General features: G+C 48.7%; 1 protein-coding gene and 1 long non-coding RNA gene across 6 annotated transcripts; one reads left to right on the top strand and one right to left on the bottom strand.

Annotated features, from left to right (window-relative positions):
* The first annotated feature begins 105 nt into the window (after window positions 1-105).
* Ece2 (endothelin-converting enzyme 2) lies at window positions 106-15,443 on the top strand. Of its 4 annotated transcripts, none has more exons than XM_039088565.2 (19): window positions 106-402; window positions 699-785; window positions 1,135-1,270; window positions 1,460-1,675; window positions 2,606-2,730; window positions 2,828-2,974; window positions 3,129-3,194; window positions 7,111-7,299; window positions 8,125-8,267; window positions 8,634-8,748; window positions 10,166-10,276; window positions 11,792-11,890; window positions 11,990-12,067; window positions 12,836-12,939; window positions 13,112-13,222; window positions 13,328-13,395; window positions 13,544-13,734; window positions 13,819-13,914; window positions 14,360-15,443. In XM_039088565.2, exons 1-19 carry the CDS (start codon window positions 130-132, stop codon window positions 14,372-14,374), a joined length of 2,370 nt encoding a protein of 789 aa, XP_038944493.2. In that variant the 5' UTR covers window positions 106-129; the 3' UTR covers window positions 14,375-15,443. The 4 variants fall into 4 exon arrangements, with proteins under 4 accessions (XP_038944493.2, XP_038944491.1, XP_038944494.1 ...); XM_039088563.2 differs by having other exon boundaries at window positions 165-402; window positions 699-746; window positions 14,555-15,443; NM_001002815.2 differs by having other exon boundaries at window positions 364-402; window positions 14,555-15,443.
* Window positions 11,577-19,542, bottom strand: LOC102551589 (uncharacterized). Of its 2 annotated transcripts, XR_010056205.1 has the most exons (6): window positions 19,376-19,533; window positions 15,793-16,013; window positions 15,538-15,696; window positions 13,307-14,162; window positions 12,095-12,148; window positions 11,577-11,956 (listed from the first exon to the last, which is right to left on the bottom strand). It is a non-coding gene; the product is annotated as an uncharacterized LOC102551589 (long non-coding RNA). The 2 variants fall into 2 exon arrangements; XR_010056204.1 differs by having other exon boundaries at window positions 11,577-12,148; window positions 19,376-19,542.
* Window positions 19,543-19,592: the final 50 nt, after the last annotated feature.

Below are 19,592 nucleotides of genomic sequence, written 5' to 3'. Positions count from 1 at the left end.
AGAGTCCGGGCAAAAGTATTAGCAATGATCGGGCCTCAACCAAATAAAAGCAAATTACCGGTGGCTTGCCTGAGGGGCTCTCAGGCTTGATGGAGAGCAGCGTTTGTGCGGAACGCGGTCTGGGCGCCAATGCTGGCCCGGAGCCGCGCGCGCTCCTCCCCTCCCCCTCGCTCCCACCCCCGGGCGCGCCGCTGGGTGGGGGAGACCCGAGAAAGCGGGGGCCGCGGCTGCCAAGCCAGGGGCTGCAGCCGTGGCTGTGATGGAGGGCCGCGGCGGGGTTCAGCAGTTGGCCTGGGCCGTAGTTCCTGGGCGGGTCAACCTCGCCCAGCCCTAAGGCGCGGCCCAGCCCTGCTCCACTCCACCATGAACGTCGCGCTGCAGGAGCTGGGTAGCGGAGGCAGTGTGAGTGGTGGCCCTGGGCTCCTGGGGAGAGGACCGGGGTGGAGAGGGCACAAAGTGTGGAGGGGCGGGTGTGAGTGAGCTGGCAGCGTCTGCCAGGGACTCCGGCTTGCTTCGGAGATGGGGCTTCTTTTGCCGGTTGGAAAGGGATGTTGTCAGAGGGGACCCCATTCTGAGAGTCTGGCACCCGGGGGAGGGCTCTCTCTGCATGAAGGAGGAAGCCCTCCCAGCGAGGGACACTGGAGCAGGCAAAAGGCCTAGCTGCCGGACCTCAGTTGGTGCTCCTGAACTGTTTGCAGATGGTGGAGTACAAACGAGCTAAGCTTCAGGATGAAGAATTACCAGAGGTGACAGTAGAAGGCAGGGCCATCCAGGACTCACTGGAGGTGGGCATGGGGGTTCCCCTTTCCTCATCAGATCTCACCTTTGGCATGGTGCCTGCCTGTCTGCCATAACCTTGTGGTATGGGCTGTTCTGGTGGGTCACTTGTCCCGGTTTCCACTCCATCTCTGGCCTCCACACCAGGACTGTAGTGAGGCATTTCAAAGCCATGACGTTGCACAAAACAGGCTCCACTTGCCTCTTTGCTCTTGGGCCCCAAAATTAACCCCATTAGCTATTTGCTCCTTGACTAGAAACCGGCTGCACCTTCTTCGTATCTTTATTTTCTGGGAGGGCTTCTGCGATCTTGGGTCCCTGCAACGCAGCTCAATTGCTCTGTCCTGTGTTTCCCAGGTGGGATCCCAGAAGAGGACAAGACAACTCTTTGGCTCACACACACAGTTGGAGCTGGTCTTGGCAGGCCTCATTCTAGTGTTGGCTGCCCTTCTTTTGGGCTGCCTCGTGGCTCTGTGGGTCCAGTACCACAGAGGTAGGTGGGTTCACACCTGTTGGCAGCTCTTATAGCTAGGGGGGCCCAAAAACTGAAAGGCCTCTCGATATTTTTCTTTCTGTTGTGGCTAGCTTTTCCAACTTCCTGCCGTCCTTGGCTTCTCAAAAGGTTTTGCTTCTCCCACCCCGATTGACCGTCTCCTATCTTCCGCCATGTCTCCTGCCACAGACCCAGTCCACAGCACCTGCATCACAGAAGCCTGCATTCGAGTGGCTGGAAAAATCCTGGAGTCTTTAGACCGTGGGGTGAGCCCCTGTCAGGACTTTTACCAGTTCTCCTGTGGAGGCTGGATTCGAAGAAACCCTCTACCCAGTGGACGTTCTCGCTGGAACACCTTCAACAGCCTTTGGGACCAGAATCAGGCCATACTGAAGCACCTACTTGGTGAGTGAAGGCTGTCGGGCATGCTATGCCAACGGAAAACTTCCTGTCTTACACATGGTCCAGCTCTTAGTACTCAGTAAACATCCACGGGCACAGAACTCGGTGGATCATTCTGTGAAGCTTTTGAGGGAGGCTGCGCAGGAGAGCAGGAAGGCTTAGTAAATGGAGCTGGGTTAGATGGGGGAAGAACAACAGGGGCTTCTTTAAGGGTCTTCACAAACAGAGGAGAGAAAGATACAATTTGCTCTTTCAGTCTTCCTGAGCTGGTGCATACCTTTAACCCCAGCCCAGGAGGTAGAGCCAGATGGACCTCTATGAGTTCTAAGCCAGCCTGATCTACACAATGAGTTTCAGGACAGGCAGGGCTACATAGTGAGACCCTGTTTCAAAATCCCAGCACTCAGTAGGGAGACAGAAATAAGTCAATCTCTATGAGCTTGAGGCTAGCCTGGTCTAAGTAGTAAGTTCCAGGCCAATCTCAGACTATTCAGGGAGACTTCATCCGAAAGGGGTTGGGGGAGAATCTGGCTTGTTGATGTATGCTGATAATTCCAACGACTCAGGAGACCGAGGCAGGAAGTTGGAAAGTCAAAGCAAGTGTGACCAACTTATTAAGATCCTATTTTTGGGGGTTGGGGATTTGGCTCAGTGGTAGAGCGCTTACCTAGGAAGCGCAAGGTCCTGGGTTCGGTCCCCAGCCCTGGAAAAAAAAAAAAGACCCTATTTTTGACTTTTCCAAAAGTAGAAGAGGACTGGGAACATGGTTCAGTGGGAGAGCTCTTGTTTATCGTGTGAACAGTCCTAAAGCCAATCTCCAGTCCCACAAAATCCACACATAGTGGTCCAGGAGAGGAGTGAGGAGCAGAGGTTCTCCTGCAGCAGTTAATCTAATGGCGTCCTTGATCCTAACCCGTGTTCTACCCATTGCAGAGAATAGCACTTTCAATTCCAGCAGTGAAGCCGAGCGGAAGACTCGGAGTTTCTACCTGTCCTGCCTGCACCTGGAGCGCATCGAGAAGCTAGGAGCCAAGCCACTTCAAGACCTCATTGACAAGGCAAGAGCACTGGGTGGGCTGAGGGCAGGAGAAGGAGGAGGGACAAGAGAGCTTTGACTGTCCCTGTACTTGAGATTCTACTGTGATCTCTACTCAGATCGGTGGTTGGAACATCACGGGGCCCTGGGATGAGGACAACTTCATGGAAGTGCTAAAGGCAGTAGCAGGGACCTATAGAGCCGCCCCATTCTTCACTGTCTATGTCGGTGCTGATTCGAAGAGTTCTAACAGCAACATCATCCAGGTGCCTGGCTGGGAAAAGGGAAGGGACTCACGGAAACCTTGTGGAGCCAAGATCCCCTCTCCTAGGACAGACAGGCTGAACACCCCCTAACCCTATGCACAAGTCTCTGGTTCAGAGTGGGAGGGAGACTAACCTCTATGCCTTGCTCTTGCAGGTGGACCAGTCTGGGCTTTTTCTACCCTCTCGTGATTACTACCTAAATAGAACTGCCAATGAGAAAGTAAGGCTCCTCCTAGTACCCTATCCCATCCCTGCTGAGCTGACTAATATAATTTCCTTCTGGCCTAGGGTCAGAATGAAAAAGTGAGACCATTGTGCTGCCTAGCAAGCCAACTACCCTTCCTTCCTCCCTCCCTCCCTCCCTCCCTTCCTTCTTACCTTCCTCTTATTCTAACAGGAAATTTTTTATCTCTATTTTTGTGGTGTGGAGAATCAAAACCAGTACCTCACACATGCTAGGCAAGCACTCTACTATTGAGTCACACCGCCAGCCCTGGGAGAAGACTTTCATGGGTACCGACTGTATGCCAGATGTGGTAGAAAAAAATCTGAGATATGAGTTTCAGAGTCACCGTCACAGGAAGTCTGTGGATCTAGGTGTCTGAGAACAAATTTCAAGAGGTGTCTGGGACTCAGGTGAGATACAGGCATCTAGGGGGTCTCCTTAGGAGATCACACTTGAGTTGGGCCCTATAAAAGCAAATGTGGGCCAGCATCATAGCTTAGCAGGTTAAAAAAGACACTTGCTGTCAAGCCTAATGACCTGTATTCAATCCGAAAAACACACATGATGGAACAAGAGAATGTCTCCTCCAAGATTCCTTTGACCTCTACACTCATGCAAATACACAATACACACATAAATAAATAAACAAATAAATAAATGTAGCAATAATGATGATAATAATAATAAAGATTATAACGGAGACTAACAGAGCTCATCCTATGTAGGTTAAACAAGTGTTGAAAAGGAAAAAAGCTTGGTGTGTTTGGACCATGAGAAAGGAAGGGTTCAGGGAGCAAAAGAGGGCATTCTGCATAGAGATGAAGTGCTGAGCAAAACGTTGAAGCCAGAAAGGCTAGAGCGTGCGAATGTAACAAGAAGTGTGGTTTGGCAAGATGTGGAAGACTAGAAGGTAGTCAGTGACTCGTTATGGAGAAGGTTTTGAATGCCTCAAAGCTTTGTTCCCCAGCCCTTATATACTTACCTCCAGCTTCCAGAGCAGGGATGGAGTGAGGCTGTTAGCGGTGCCTTGGGAAGCCAGTTTGTCTGGATTCAGGGAAGGGAACCTGGAGACAAGAACCTCTCTGCAGTGTCTGGACTCTAAGACCTAAGGGCCCAGGCAAGGGAGTAGCAAGGGTGAGTTCTTACTAAGAAGTTGAGAGGTAACAAGGTTACAAGATGTAACAAGGTTACAAGGTGTAAAAAGCTGAATGGTAGTTTGCTAGTTACTGATGTTAGAAGAGGAAAGAGAGAGAGGTGATACATGCTATAAGGCTGAGTCCTGGGGAAATGGAGTAAGCCTTAGGGGATCAGTGCTATGTGTAGAAGAACCAACCGAGGAAACTTGGGGACCAGGAGGCAGTGTGATGTCATAGGACGAGGAGTGACTTTGAGGCCAGACCTGTATTTCATGCTCAGCAATCCTGTTTGTTGTAACTGATGGGTGTCACTGATTCCTCCTCTGTTTTTTTTTTTTCTACCCAAGACAGTGGCAGAGTTTGAGGGGTGGGGCACAAGCTTATGCTCCTGCATGGAAGAGATAGGCAGTGTGTGGGACTCTTTCCTTTTAGATATGTGAGTGTGAGGAACGTGGGCACATTCTGTATGAGAGGTCAGGAGGCAGCTACGGAGGTTGGAGGAGTTCTGGAGGTGAGCCAGAAGCTCAAGGGCACTTCTCCTTAAAACGTAGATGAAGGTGTGGGAAACAGGAAAAGGAGGTGCTTGGGTGGTAAGGGCCATGGAAGAAAGAGCGTCTTGGTGAGTAGACCAAGTGGAGAGTCCCGGTTGTTCCTTCCTAAGCATTTCCTGAACTTCTTAGCCAGACCTTCCTCCTGACAAACATAAACACTGCTGCTGTTTTCTCAGTGAAGAGAATATGAAGCACTGTGCTTCTACCCTGGTCCCAGCTGTTCAGATAGTCACAGAGGAGAAACGTGAGGTTCCCAATTTGAGTCCAACTGGGAAGGAGCTGAATGAGGGTGAGGAAGAGGGACCCACGAAGGAAATACCTCAGACAGGCACTGAGGAAGGAAGGTGAACGGCCTGTTGACAGACTGAAGAGTTAAGTTGGTCTTAACTCTTGGAGTTTAGTAGCTTTACTGCTCCAGCCCCATGAGTGCTAAGACTATATACACACATCACATCACTGGCATTACTTGCCATAGCTGGCAAGTTTAGGCTTTATCCCAAAAGAAGGGAAACAGGCCCCTGGAGAGATGGCCCCGGTAGGTACAGGTGCTAGTCAAAAGGCCTTGTGAGCTGAGTTTGACTCCCAGATCCCACAGGGTGTCATGAGAGAACCAGCTCTCAAGAGCTGTCTCCTCACCCCGCATGAGTGGCAGGCCATGCTTACTCATGTGCTTGTGTGCTTGTGTGCGTGTGTGTGTGTGTGTGTGTGTGTGTGTGTGTGTGTGCGCGTGCACACACGCGCGCACGCACGCACAGAAGAATGCAGGGAAGCACCATGTTGTTTTGGGAATGGCTCTGGGCTTGATTGACTCTCACTGTGTCGTTGGTTTCCTTCCCTCTCAACACAACGCCACAACACAGGGGAAGATGTAGCGCAGTGTCCGAGCTAGGATGAAATCTAGGAAAGCAGAGGGCTCAGGGACAGCTCAGAAGGAAGTCTCAAGCTGAGGATAAGGATGTAGAACAAGACAAGCATGTGTCTGAAGTCCTGGGTTAACTGTCTCCCCCTTAGCAGCTAGGATGGGGTGCAGGTTGCTACTCTCCTGACACTAGCAGTGATAAAGAGATGGGGGAAAGAGGGGGAAGTTGCCCTCAAAAGAGGGGGAAGGGCCACAGAGGTGGCTGCTAAACAGAGCTGACCATCTATCCCCCCGCATGATTTCCCCCTTTCCTCAACAAATACTTGAACTGTACTTGAACCCAAGATTCCAGTGGCAAACAAAGCAGATAACCTTGTCCTGATATTACCAGATTGGGCTGAGGTGACCTGAGCTAGTACTGGGCCCAGGGGGCGCTCAGGCCCCCACATTCTGACCTGAGCTAGTACTGGGCCCAGGGGGTGCTCAGGCCCCCACATTCTGACCTAGTCAAGCCTGTGTTCTCAAGCTTCTTTCCCCTATGAAACTTGGGAGTAATGGATTTTTGTTTGTTTGTTTGTTTGTTTGTTTGTTTGTTTTCGAGACAGGGTTTCTCTGTGTAGCCCTGGCCATCTTGGAATTTACTCTGTAGACCGTGCTGGCCTCCAATTCACAGAGATCTCCCTATCTCTGCCTCCCAAGTGCTGGGATTAAAGTGGCATGCCAAGATCACCACTGATCAACTAATATGGACTGTATGGAGTTTCTGATGCTGTGGGGGCAAGATACATTATATGTAAATCCCTTAGCCATCTGATCAGTAGATACATAGTGTTCAGCATGAATATTCTTTTTCTGTGTTTTCCTGTCCCTTGGGAGGATGGAGAAAAGCACATGTGAGACCTGTTAGGATGAGAAACTTGAAGAAGGGACTTGAAGGGGCAGATTCCTTACAGGATCCACTCAGGTGTTCAAATCAAACCGTATGGCCCCTGATGGTCTGGGGCAATTAAAAGGGTATTAGAAAACAAGAAAGCAAAGCACTATGGGAGTCCATCCATTGGATAAATATTTACATGGGGGACCAATTCTGTGCTTGGCCTTGATCCAGGTTCTTGGGATTCAGTGGTGAACAGCTGATGTAATTGGAACAGTGTCCACTTGGGGGAAATAGACGATAAATGCACAGGTAATTACGTAAGTCAGGCAGACGGTGGTCAGCAATCAGTCAGAGAGTAAGCAGCCCAGTCACCAAGATTTACATCAGGCGCATCGAGCAAAAATAGTGGGAAGAGGTGAGGCCAGAGCAGACCTCAGCCTTGGGCAGGACCTGTCACACTCTTTGAGGACGACTGGGGCTTTCACAGGTTCTCGCTGCCTACCTGGACTACATGGTGGAGCTGGGAATGCTGCTGGGTGGACAGCCGACCTCCACCCGGGCGCAGATGCAGCAGGTGCTGGAACTGGAGATACAACTGGCTACCATCACTGTGCCCCAGGACCAGCGGCGTGATGAGGAGAAGATCTATCACAAGATGAGCATCTCAGAGCTGCAGGTGGGGTAGGCAGGGAACTAGAAACATTCGGGAGAAGGTAGCCCTTGATAAGGACCACCCTGTTTCCCCCTCTTCCTGAGACAACCAGTCCTCTCCCTGTCTGCTGCTTCTGAATGTTTCTGGGTGTGCGCCACTATCCCGGAAAGAAAAATGGTAAACATTTTAAGCCACCCCTCTCAAGGCCACTGGTTAGCCTTTTTTTTTTTTTTTCCCTTGTTGCCTGGGACTACAGGAAGAGATTGTCATGAAAATATTTAGCTAGGCATGGTGATTCACACCTGTAACCCTGGCACTCGGGAGAGAGTCGGGAAGGTTTCTGTGAGTTCCAGGCCAATCTGGACCACAGTGTAAGACCCCATCTCAAGAAAGCAAGCAAGCGAAGGGGGGAAAACCAAATGAGTGCGGTGTCCAGAAAATAATCAGAATGCTATGGAAGTATATCCTAATGCCCTCCTTGCTGTCCCTTTTGGTGTTGAATTATGGAAAGGCTAGAGAAAAGGAGGTTCTAGAGAGAGGCCAGGTATGTGGGATGTGTTGGGGAAGTGTAGTGTTTTATCAACTGGCATGAAAATATTTGAATTTCTGTGCCCAAGCTGAATATCACACGTACTAGCTTTCCTTGTATAATAAGTGGTTAGGCTCCCAGACTGCAGGGCATTCAGACCTGGAAAAGCATTTACTGCAGAAAGGGGGTCCCCAAAGCAGCCGGTAACTGTTACTATGGCAATGGGAAAGATGCCTGGGCTATAGCAAATCAGTAGTGGGGAAGAGTCTGTTGGGAGCCCAGTGGGAAGGCAGGGAAGCCTGAGGACTTTCTGCTTTCAGACTCTAGCACCCTCCATGGACTGGCTGGAGTTCCTTTCTTTCTTGTTGTCGCCACTTGAGTTGGGCGATTCTGAGCCTGTGGTGGTGTATGGGACTGAGTATTTACAGCAGGTGTCGGAGCTCATTAACCGTACGGAACCAAGGTGTGACTGGGGAATGGGAGTGGGGAGAAGGTACTGGTAGTGGAGGGGACTCAAGGCTCTGGAGACCTCTGGAAGGACCAACCACAGTGACTTGGCACACATATTGAGTAATAAGACCCTGGACCTTCCAAACGTCACATTAAAATGTCTGTGGACCCTTCCTCTGGGCAGTGTCAGGGTGTCCATTTGTGGCCTCTGTTCCCTCATATCCTCCAAGCTGACCTCTCTTGCGTCCCAGAGTAAGAGCCTTCAGGACCAGTTTTCCACGTCTCTCAGAACCTCCACAGCTTGCATGTTCTTGGGGCCTGGCTGGAGAGGGGGAAGGGTTCCCCACACGTCTCTCCTTAATCTCTGATGTGGAAACAGCATCCTGAACAATTACCTAATTTGGAACCTGGTGCAGAAGACAACCTCGAGCCTCGACCAGCGCTTTGAGACTGCACAGGAGAAGCTACTGGAGACCCTCTACGGTACCAAGAAGGTGGGATACCTGGCTCTGCTTCCTTTCTGACTAGATCTAGAGATGCCTGACCACAGTGGTCAGGAACATCCTCTTCCTGTTACATGAGCACACGGTATGGAACACGGAGTTTGGAATCAAGCCCTCATGATTTCCAATCTGTAGTTCCTTCATCTTTTGGCCTATGGCACCTTGTGTCTGTGAGCAAGTTCCCTCGGGCTCTCCCACTTCCTGATCTGTAAAACATGAATAACACTCGAGGCTAGCTTGAGTTCATGTCAGCAGTGTGCGGTGTGCACAGCATGCAGCTTTGACGAGGAGGATGAAGATGTGCTCGTTTCAAGAGGCCTCAGTAAGCGCAGGGAGTAAACCCACAAACGAATGCATCTATTTTGAGGGTTTTAATGTTCACAACGAGTGGAAAACCTTTACGTTATAAAGCAGAAGTTGGGACAGCACACTCAGTGTGGGGAACAAAGTGGGGGAGGCCCCAGGGAATTTTCTCAGAGTCTGTCATGTGGGGAGTGAGGAAACAGAGGAGAGGAACATTTCAGGCATAAGGAACACATGGGCAAATTCACAGAGGCCTTGGGGAGCTCAGTGTGTTTGCGGGGCTTCTGGTAGGAGCTTGAGATCACGGCAGCAGCCTGAGTTTGGTTAAGGTGGGCACTGGACATCCAGAGGGAACTTGGCAGTTATGTTAAGAAGGTGGCAGTGTTGTAAAACAGGAAAATGGTGACAGGCTACATGAGAGGTGACGAGGTTGAGCTAATGGAGTAAGGGAGGTAATGAAGGAAGCCGGGATGATGCCCAGGTTTCAGGTGCAGTGAGTGAACTGATTGCGTAGAAGTCTGGACTGTAGACTGAGGAAAGAAACATCTAATCTTGGGCCAGCAAGATGATGCAGAACAGCTGAGGCACTTGCCAACAAGCCTGATGACCTGTGTTCAAGCCCCAAGTCCCACATGGCAGCTCCTTTAGGTTGACTTCTGAGTGCCCCTCTCCCCAGTAAGTAAACATCATCATCACCATCATCACCACCACCATCATCACCACCATCATCATAGAAACTTCGAGGTCAAGGAGGGCTATTAGGGCAATAGCAGGAGTGGGAACAGAGATTGGAGTGGGTGACTCATCTATCTCTTCCTTTTTTTTTTTTTTTTTTTTTTTGGTTCTTTTTTTTTTTTCCCGGAGCTGGGGACCGAACCCAGGGCCTTGCGCTTCCTAGGTAAGCGCTCTACCACTGAGCTAAATCCCCAGCCCTTGCTTCCCGGGGCCAGCAGGGTTTGAGATATTGCCTTCCATGTCTCTGGAGTCTGAAGCAGAAGTGGCTCCTCAAGCCCAAGCCGAGCTGTTGTCCGGCTCTCTGGGACTTAGCCCTGGAGGGGCAGAGAGGCCTTCAGGCTAGCCGTCCTTGCTCCTTGTTCCTTTACAGTCCTGCACCCCGAGGTGGCAGACCTGCATCTCCAATACAGATGATGCCCTTGGCTTCGCTCTGGGCTCGCTCTTTGTGAAGGCCACATTTGACCGACAAAGCAAGGAAATTGTGAGTCTTCAGGCTTCTAAAAAACTACTCTCTGATTTATTTTAAGAAACTGCTGGCCATTTATCTGTGTACATAGAAGAATTGGGAAGGGAGTTCACTCAGCAGCAAATTGGGTGGTGGGATCATTTGTAATTTTTTACAAATTCCTATACTAGATTTATGTTACCTATATAATTGTCAAAAATTTCCAGATATGGTGGCACATACCTTTAGTCCCAGCACTTGCCAGAGCACAGAGGCAGGCAAATCTCTGTGAGTTCGTGGCCAGCCTGCTCTACAAAGTGAGTCCAGGAGAGCAAGGGCTAAACAGGGAAACCCTATCTTGAAAAATAAACAAATAAACAAACAAACAAACAAGCAACCCCAAAGCAAACCAAATCAAACCAAAAATAATGCTAAGAGAAAATAATAGGTAATAATATTAAATATTAGATACTTATGGGAGAATTGTTTATACTAAGGAAAATAAAACAACCTGGAATATACAATTATGCGGTAAAGGAAACATAAATAATAGGGTGGACTATGATAACACATTTAAACTGAAAACAAATTAGTTATTTATTTAAAAATTTTTTAGCAGTTTCAGATTTGTTAAATGGTTCAGCCTCAGCCTTCTGATACCTAGAATTTATTTATTTATTTATTTATTTATTTATTTATTATATATGCGTGCACTATAGCTTTCTTCAGACACACCAGAAGAGGGCATCAGATCTCATTACAGATGGCTGTGAGCCACCATGTGGTTGCTGGGATTTGAACTCAGGACCTCTGGAAGAGCAGTCAGTGCTCTTAACCACTGAGCCATCTCTCCAGCCCTAGAATTTATTTTTTAAATTAAACAACTATGTCTGGCTTTATTCTTTAGATTAAAGAGAAATTGGTGCTGCCAATACCATCTGGAGCCCTTTAACGTGCTTGGCAAGTTTGTTACCCCCAAGCAAGAAGCCCAACCCTGAGCTGAGATTAGCCTGGTACTTGCTATTGTAGATCATGTTGGCCTCAAAGTTGTGATGGCCCTTCTTCTTCTGCCTCTGCCTCCCATAACTGACCTCCTGATACATTTTAAAGCAGAACAAAAGTAGATTGCAAAAGTATATACACATTACATAACACAGGTCTATATTTTTCTGAATTTCTGGGCTAGGAAAAACACTAGGAATAGTCAGACTGTTAAAAGAAGAGAACTGGGGGATAAGATTGTAAATGATGAGTTTTCCTCAGTTCTCAACTGTACACGTTCTGCTCACGAATCTCCTTCATAACCAGGTAAAGAACAATGCAGGTATAATATTAATTTACCCAACTGCCAATTCAAATGTTTACTTAATTACTTAGAAAAATCCACCCACAATAACAATAATGTCGCCTGGGGTAGTCTTGCCCTCCCTGCCGGGACTCTTTATAATCCATGACTCCTGGATAGATCAGGAGGGAACCCAAGAGCGAATGGGGATCTCAGTGCAGTAAGGGCAGGGAAGTCTGACTTGTGACCCTCCCCTCTCCCTGCAGGCCGAGGGGATGATCAGTGAAATCCGTGCTGCTTTTGAGGAGACTCTGGAAAACTTGGTTTGGATGGACGAGAAGACCCGGCTGGCAGCCAAGGAGAAAGTGAGCCACGGCTGTGTTGGGGGCGCCATCTTGAGGTGGTGACAGCTGATTGAGTTTTGCTGGGAGCTAAGAGGGAAACCCTTACTTTGGTCTCTTCAGGCAGATGCCATCTATGATATGATTGGTTTCCCTGATTTCATCTTGGAGCCCAGAGAACTGGATGATGTTTATGATGGGGTGAGTATCGTTGTTCACAGTACTAACCTTCCAAGCTTGGAGCTCTGGTCATGTTCCTGGCCTCAGTGAGGAGCTCAGGCACTGAGGAGAGAAGGCGAGACAAGTAATTAAGCATGGGTTCTATGCTGGATATGGGCCAGTGGGCAATAAAATATAGCATTAATAATGGTCGGGATTTGGAGTGCAGCCTGAGTGGATCATGTTCCTACTTCTGTGGAATCTTGGACAAGACGTTTTTGGGCTTTAGTTTCATCTGTAAAATGGGTCTTTAGTCTACTTGCTTTGCTGGGCTGTGGTGGTGCACACCCTTAATCCCAGCACTTGGGAAGCAGCCTGAGCCACAGAGGAAGTTCCAGGATAGTGGGAGTACACAAAAATCTTAGAAAACAGAAACAAAACAAACAAGGACTCACCTCACATGGTTGTAAAAACAAAAAAATTTTTAAAAAAATGAGTGTGGTGGTGCAAGATTTTAATCCCATCACTCGGGAATCGGAATTCTGAGTTCAAGGCCTCATCTACATAGTAAATGCCAGGCCAACCAGGGATGCACAGTGAGCCTCTGTCTCAAAACAAAACAAAAGGAGCAGCGAAGCAGCCCTTGAGACATAAGTACCTTTAGAATGCTGTCAATTAGCTGTTTGCATTTATCTTACGGTGGAGAGACCGAGGGTGGAGAGACCGAGGCTTGCTCGGAACGGTCCTGCTGGGATTCCCTCCTCCCCCAACATCTTCTTACTTGCTTTTCCCCTTCTGCTATCCCCCTAGTATGAAGTCTCTGAAGATTCTTTTTTCCAAAACATGCTGAACCTATACAACTTCTCAGCTAAGGTGATGGCTGACCAGCTCCGCAAACCTCCCAGCCGAGACCAGTGAGAATGAGCGGGCAGACATAGGGCAGCCAGAGAGGTAGACCAGGGCTTTGGGCGATGGGATGAGGAGTGGTTCATGGCCCTTGCAGGAGACAGGCTGGGCAGGCCTGGGCTACCAGGCTGGGGAGCATAAGGAGAGGGAGGAACCTCAGCCTCGTTCTTCCTCCCCCAGGTGGAGCATGACGCCTCAGACTGTGAACGCTTACTACCTTCCAACCAAGAATGAAATCGTCTTCCCTGCTGGCATCTTGCAGGCCCCCTTCTATGCTCACAACCACCCAAAGTGTGTCTGAGGCTCTGGGGCCGTGTGGGTGAACTGAGAGACAAGCTGGAGGGGAATCGGGAAATGTCCTCACTGTGTCCTTACTCAGGATTCCTCATCCGCCAGGGCTTTGAACTTCGGTGGCATCGGTGTGGTGATGGGCCACGAGTTGACACATGCCTTTGATGACCAAGGTAGGGGCCCATTCTTGAATTGCCGGTGACCACTACAGGGATCTGAGGTATTGGGGGCAAATCTTAAGGATCCTGGTGTCTTCGGGCTGGGGTTGTTTGGGGGTATTCGTTCCCCCATGGGTAGGTTGCAAAGATGAGTTCTTCTCAGGGCGAGAGTATGACCAAGAAGGGAATCTGCGGCCTTGGTGGCAGAATGAGTCACTCACGGCTTTCCAGAATCATACAGCCTGCATGGAAGAACAGTACAACCAGTACCAGGTCAATGGAGAGAGGCTCAACGGACTCCAGACCCTGGGGGAAAACATCGCCGATAATGGGGGCCTCAAGGCTGCTTACAATGTGAGTGGCCGAGGTCTCCCCAGACTGTGTAGAAGGGTTCTTGGGGACGTGGGCTGGGGGACTTGCTACTTGTTACTCCCCTAGGCATACAAAGCATGGCTGAGGAAGCATGGGGAGGAGCAGCCGCTGCCTGCTGTGGGGCTCACCAATCACCAGCTGTTCTTCGTGGGATTTGCTCAGGTATGGCCCCTTGGGAGGACTGGACCTTTCTCCTCTTCACTCCCTCCAAAGGAAGGACGATGCCTTTAGAAGAAGTCGGGGTCATGTAGGAAAGGTGTCAGGGAAGAGTATTGAGAGAAAGCTTGGCGTCCAGAGCCCATGAAGGTAGACTTGAGGAGAGAGAAATTTTCTATAGGCTTTTACTTGAAAGGAAAGGGCTGCTGGCTTGAGTGGAGTGGAGGAGAAAAAGCATTGATTCCCTCCTGTTACTATGGAGAAATGTGGAGGAAGAAACAAAATGTCTTGTTAAGGGTTACTCAGGAATAAATAGGTAGCAGAGTTAACACCCAGGTGGGGCCTCTTCAAGCACTTTTCACTGTAGCAAGCAGTCTTAAAGGGCTCATTCCCCCACAGTCTTGTCCATGCTGGCTTAACCAGTGTCCCTGTGTCCACATGCTCTTTAAAGGCTTCAAGGGTCTGAGGTGGCATGTTCCCCTCCCTTGGAGCTGGCCAAGCCTCCTGGAGTGGCCCTGACAACTCCTGAACTCACCAGCTGGGCAGTGTGGTTCCTGACCAAGATGGCTCTGCTGTAGCTGAAGCTATGGCCTAGCTCAGCTCCACACTAGACACCATATGTCCCCATGTCTGTCCTGGCCCGCAGGTGTGGTGCTCGGTCCGCACACCAGAGAGCTCTCACGAGGGGCTGGTGACCGACCCCCACAGCCCTGCCCGTTTCCGAGTGCTGGGCACTCTCTCCAACTCCCGAGACTTCCTTCGGCACTTCGGCTGCCCTGTCGGCTCCCCCATGAACCCAGGGCAGCTATGTGAGGTGTGGTAGACTTGGGTGGGGGAAGAAACGGGCAACTGTGGCCAGGGACTGGGGCTTCCAAGCTAGGAGAGAGTGAATATCAGCTTACGGTATGGTCGTCTCTCCATAGCACAAGTGAGATGACTCTAGACCCCCCCCCCACCACCACATTGTGCCTCTGCTTTAGGGGTGCCTGTGCCTCTAGCAGAGATCCCGCCATTTACTGTGACATCCTTTCACGTGTCACCCTGGAGGGAGTCTAGGCAGAAGTGTCAGTTCCCACAGAGATGACTGTCTCTTTTGGAGTCCAAGCTTACTTAGTTTCAGGGGTTGGGCGGGGGGTGGGGGGGGAGGTCAAGAGGATATGCCTGGGGTGTGCCTATCTCTCCCCAGGGCATGCTCAGTGCTCCGAGTTGAGCTCAGCTCCCTTCAGCCCACCCTCAGGCTGCCCCCACCCATGTTCCTTATGCTCCTCCTAGTACTGCTGCTCCCCTCCAGGACAGACCAACTGAAGTCAAGTGGAAGGCCAAGGGCTCTTTTGAGTGAGAGGAGAAATATGTATGCTCAGTGGGTGCTGCTTCCCTGGGTTTCAAGGTGTGAGTCTCAGGGGTGACTGACTGTCCCCGGGGCCAAGCAGATCTAGTAGAAAAAGAGAAAGTTTATTTTTGCAGGGAAGAGAGTGGGGAGGGTGTGGTCTTGCCTTTATAGGACCCGTTGCTAATAAATAGATTCATATCAGCCAGCCTGTCTCTTCCTTCGGTTCTCTTTTTCCTTATTCAGCCTCTCATTCCACCAGTATCTGAACAGCTCCAATAAACTAGTAATTCATTACATACCGACTTACTCGAAGAAACAGGGGGGGCTGAGATTTGAAGTCCAAGGAGACAAAGGTGGAGAGAGGATCACAGTTGGGTCTGTCTGGTCAAAGTACATTCTCCACGGCTGGAAGGGTTTGCAGCTGTTCACCGCATCTGTGGCCAGGGGTGTCACTGAATCTGGGGAGTGAGTGGGTAGCGTCAGCTTGGTTTTGTTTTTCCGTAGACCAGACTGTCCCCATATGAGGCATGCTACCGGAAGTTCTAGCAGCTTACCAAGGGAAGGCAGTTAAAAAGGAAACACGATGTCTTGAGCCACTGAGCCACACTGCCAGGTCTGAACCTCTAAGCTCAAGCACAGGGTAGACACAGAGCGTATTGGGAAGAGGAGAGCTTTGGTGTCTGGAGAACTGGTTCTGGTGCCAGCTTTTGTCATCCACTAATGTATGACACAAGGCAAGGCTCAGTCCCTCCTCAGGTCTTGGTTTCTTAGCGGTCTGTAAAATAAGTGGGTTGGGTAAGATGGTTTCTGAGATCATACAGCTTTGAAACTCAGAAAAGGAAATTCAACCCAGGCATAAGGATACAGGCCTTTAATCCCACATATTTGGGAGGCAGAGGCAGGAGCGTCATATGTCAGAGGGCGATTTGAATAACTTAGTGAGGCCTTGTCTTAAAATAATGTGAAAGGCTAAAGCTGTGGCTTAATGGTAGATGACTTGCCTAGCGTGAATGGGGTCCTGGGTTTGTCCACAGACTTGGGGAAAATGAATTTATGGGTTCTGCAAGTTCCAGAACTCAAAGAGATACTAATGAGCAGTGTGTGGAGCTTGGCAGTTGAACAGTGCACAAGACTTGTACTGTTAGAGCGCACTGACCATGGGAGATGCTTGGCTCATGTTCTGCCTTCTTGACGCCTGATCTCAGAGACCATCTTTAGACCTGGATCAGGCCAAGAGTGGTATCACATCCCTATAATCCCAGCACTTGGGAGAGAGCACAAGCTCATGGTTCTTTGTGATTTCATGGCCAACTAGGCTACATGGTGAGATAAAATCCCTAATTTGGGTCAATGAGCTGGTCCGGTAGTTAACCTGAATGTGAACCTCAGAACTTACATAGGAAAGAAGAGCTGACTCCACAAAGATGACTACTTTGAAATGCATTTGTTTGAATAATAGCAGGTCGTGAGGTGGACACAAAATGATCAGAAGTTCAAGATCATCTTCAGTCACAGATAAGAACTTGAGACCAGGAGCTGGAGAGATGGCTCAGTAGTTAAGAGCACCGGCTGCTCTTCCAGAGGTCCTGAGTTCAAATCCCATCAATCACATGGTGCCTCATAACCATCTGTAATGGGATCTGGTGCCCTCTTCTGGCCTTCAGGCATACATGCAGGCAGAATACTATACACATAACAAATAGATCCAAAAAGAACTTGAGGCCAGCTTGAATATAGGAGACCCTGTCTCACAGAAAGAAAAATCTTAAGTGCCCACAGTGCCACCATCTCTGTTTTATGAGTGGGGGAAAATGGGAAAACATTCCAGGAGCTTCAATATCAGACAAGAACAGACTGTACCAAAGACATGTTAATCACCAGCAGTTAATTTCCTAGGTCAAATGCAGATATCTGTCTGCCAGTCAAATTCATCATGCTGAGTGGGACCATTACCAGCAACAGGTGTTTTTCCATGCAACACAGTTCTCCCAGGTCATATACCAAATAACCAGATAGCTGCAAGAAACTTATTCACAGTGAACCAGGGTTAAAGTAGAACCTCTTTGTAGAGCAATACACAGGGACTTGGTACTCAAAGTGAGGCAAGGTGAACCTCAGGTATATGTCACCTTCACACTTAACAGTCCTGTCAAGTTGAGGAATAGCTGTGTTATACATTCTGTTGTGTTGAGCCAGAAGAGAAAATGAACAATGCTAGGCATCTATGCTATCCCATTGGGCAATTTATTCCCATCCAAAGTAAGGAAGCCTGCCAAGAAAGACGATCTTACCCTTGGTAAACGCTAAAAATATCGGGCTAGAAGAGAATACTTCATAAAAAGTAAGCACATTTTCAAAGGGCTACCATGGTTCGCCAGTGGAGAATCCTGACAGTTTTCCAATTTGTAGTTCTGGGTTCCAAAGAGAAACCTCAAAGTCTTATTAAGTATGAAGCTGAGCTAAGGGCCAATGCAAAGACATGGCCACCATCTGTTAGATGTTTGTTAAGGCCTGTCTCAAACCAGGCAGGGCAAAAAGACAGTCAAATACAGTTCCTTGACCTCCAGGAGCTTAGAGTACAAGGTGGGAGAGAGATGTGTCAAGGAAAGCATGAGCTCAGCAAAGAAATGCAAAGCCTGAGAGGCAAGAAAGGAAAAGTATCCTAGAAGGTGGCGCCGGGCTGGCGCTCAGAGGACGCTAGAATTTACCAACTGAAAACTGAAGAAAGCATTCCTTACCGACAGAATGCCAACTTGGAGAGTATTCACAAATGTGAAATGTGTAGGATGGTTGGATTATAAATGGTAGGGCCACAATATAATTCCTACCTGGGTATCAATAATAAAAGAGTGAAGGTACCATCTGCTGTCATTTCTAAAGTAAACAGTAAAAATCTCCATAAAACACTTGGCTCTTAGGAAAATATCACATACAGAAAATTAGTGACTGACCCAATCTCACCATGTAGCCTTAATTGCAACTCTAGTTGGCTAGATTTACAGTACTTAGCAAGAATTCCCTCCTATTGAGCAGGACTCAAGTCCAGCTAGGTGGTTGGTTGTTACCCTCGATATAAAAGTACCACTATTGCACCTTTGGGGATATTACACTGAGCTGATCGTTCTGGTTTATAAGCTTTACAGTTGGTTAGGACCACTGACTGCTCTTCTCCTTGTCAGCTTGCAGAGCATCTTAAGACGTTATGAGAACTAGTTCTCAGGGAGGACGCCTCCTGGTCAGTTTCACTCAATTCCTCCAAGTGAAATGTTTGGTGTCCTCAGTAATAAAGTCTTACCTTCTGGTTCTCAAAGGCAACCCAGGGCAACAGGCATAGCTTGTATTGTTTTAGGAGTCTCTTGGATTTCCCTGACCAACAACTCTGAGGAAGGTTTACTGTGCCTGGCACTGAGATTTCTGTTAGTCGTTGGCTCTTGAGGGGAGCATTATCACCCCAAGTGGGGTAAAAAGTTAGACACTATTTCAACAGGGTCTCCTTGTGTAGTTCTTGGCTGGCTTAGAACTCACCATGTAGACCAGGCTAGCCTTGAACACACAGAGATCTGCCTGCCTTTGTCTCAGAATTTAATCCCAAATGTTGGGATTGAGAGTGTGGGCCATGATGCCTGGCTTACATATTGACTCATTTTATTCTTTAAGTGTTTTTACAAGAGAAAGTTTTTGTGCTTCACATAGGCAGAAAACAGACTGGTTTATAGAAACCACACAGCTGTTTGTTTCTAATATCATGTTTCTAAAGTTTGAGTTTCTCTCACCTTTCCAAGTTTTTATTTCAAAACAATGTATACTTAAAATAACTTGAAATGCACACCAACAAACTCTTCATCTGGACTCATCGCCTTTTTGATAAACCATTTTAGGGCACAATTTCCAATTTATCTCCAACATACTGATTGGTATGTGACTGTTGATTTGTTGATTACACACACACTTATGATTATATACTATGCATATAGTATGTACCTGATATATGTATGTGTATATGAATGGATGGATGGATTTCGTTATCTGTGATAGAAGTCATAGAAAACAGAAACTGGTAGAAATTTCCTACAGAGGACTAAAGCAAACATGAAAATGTATGGACGCTCTGCCTTCAGGATGACCTTCTCATCGTACCAAGCATCCAGCTGTGGTGAAGCTACGGGTTCAGAGAGCTAGGCATCTCCGCGTCAGAGACACCCTAACCCAACACTAGTAGTTCGGCTAGATGCCGGAACAGTAATTTCCCGGCTGCCTCAGAGTGCGGAACTCGGGATCCGCCGGGCGTTTCCGGTCTGGAGGACGACGCGCGCGTTGCAATCTGGGAAAAGGGGCGGTGCCAGCAGGTGCGCGC

The sequence above is a fragment of the Rattus norvegicus genome, chromosome 11 (genome assembly GCF_036323735.1).
Source record: "Rattus norvegicus strain BN/NHsdMcwi chromosome 11, GRCr8, whole genome shotgun sequence".
Taxonomy (NCBI): domain Eukaryota; kingdom Metazoa; phylum Chordata; class Mammalia; order Rodentia; family Muridae; genus Rattus; species Rattus norvegicus.
The sequence above is the reverse complement of the archived record's forward strand: the minus strand, read 5'-3'. Positions and strand labels throughout refer to the sequence as shown.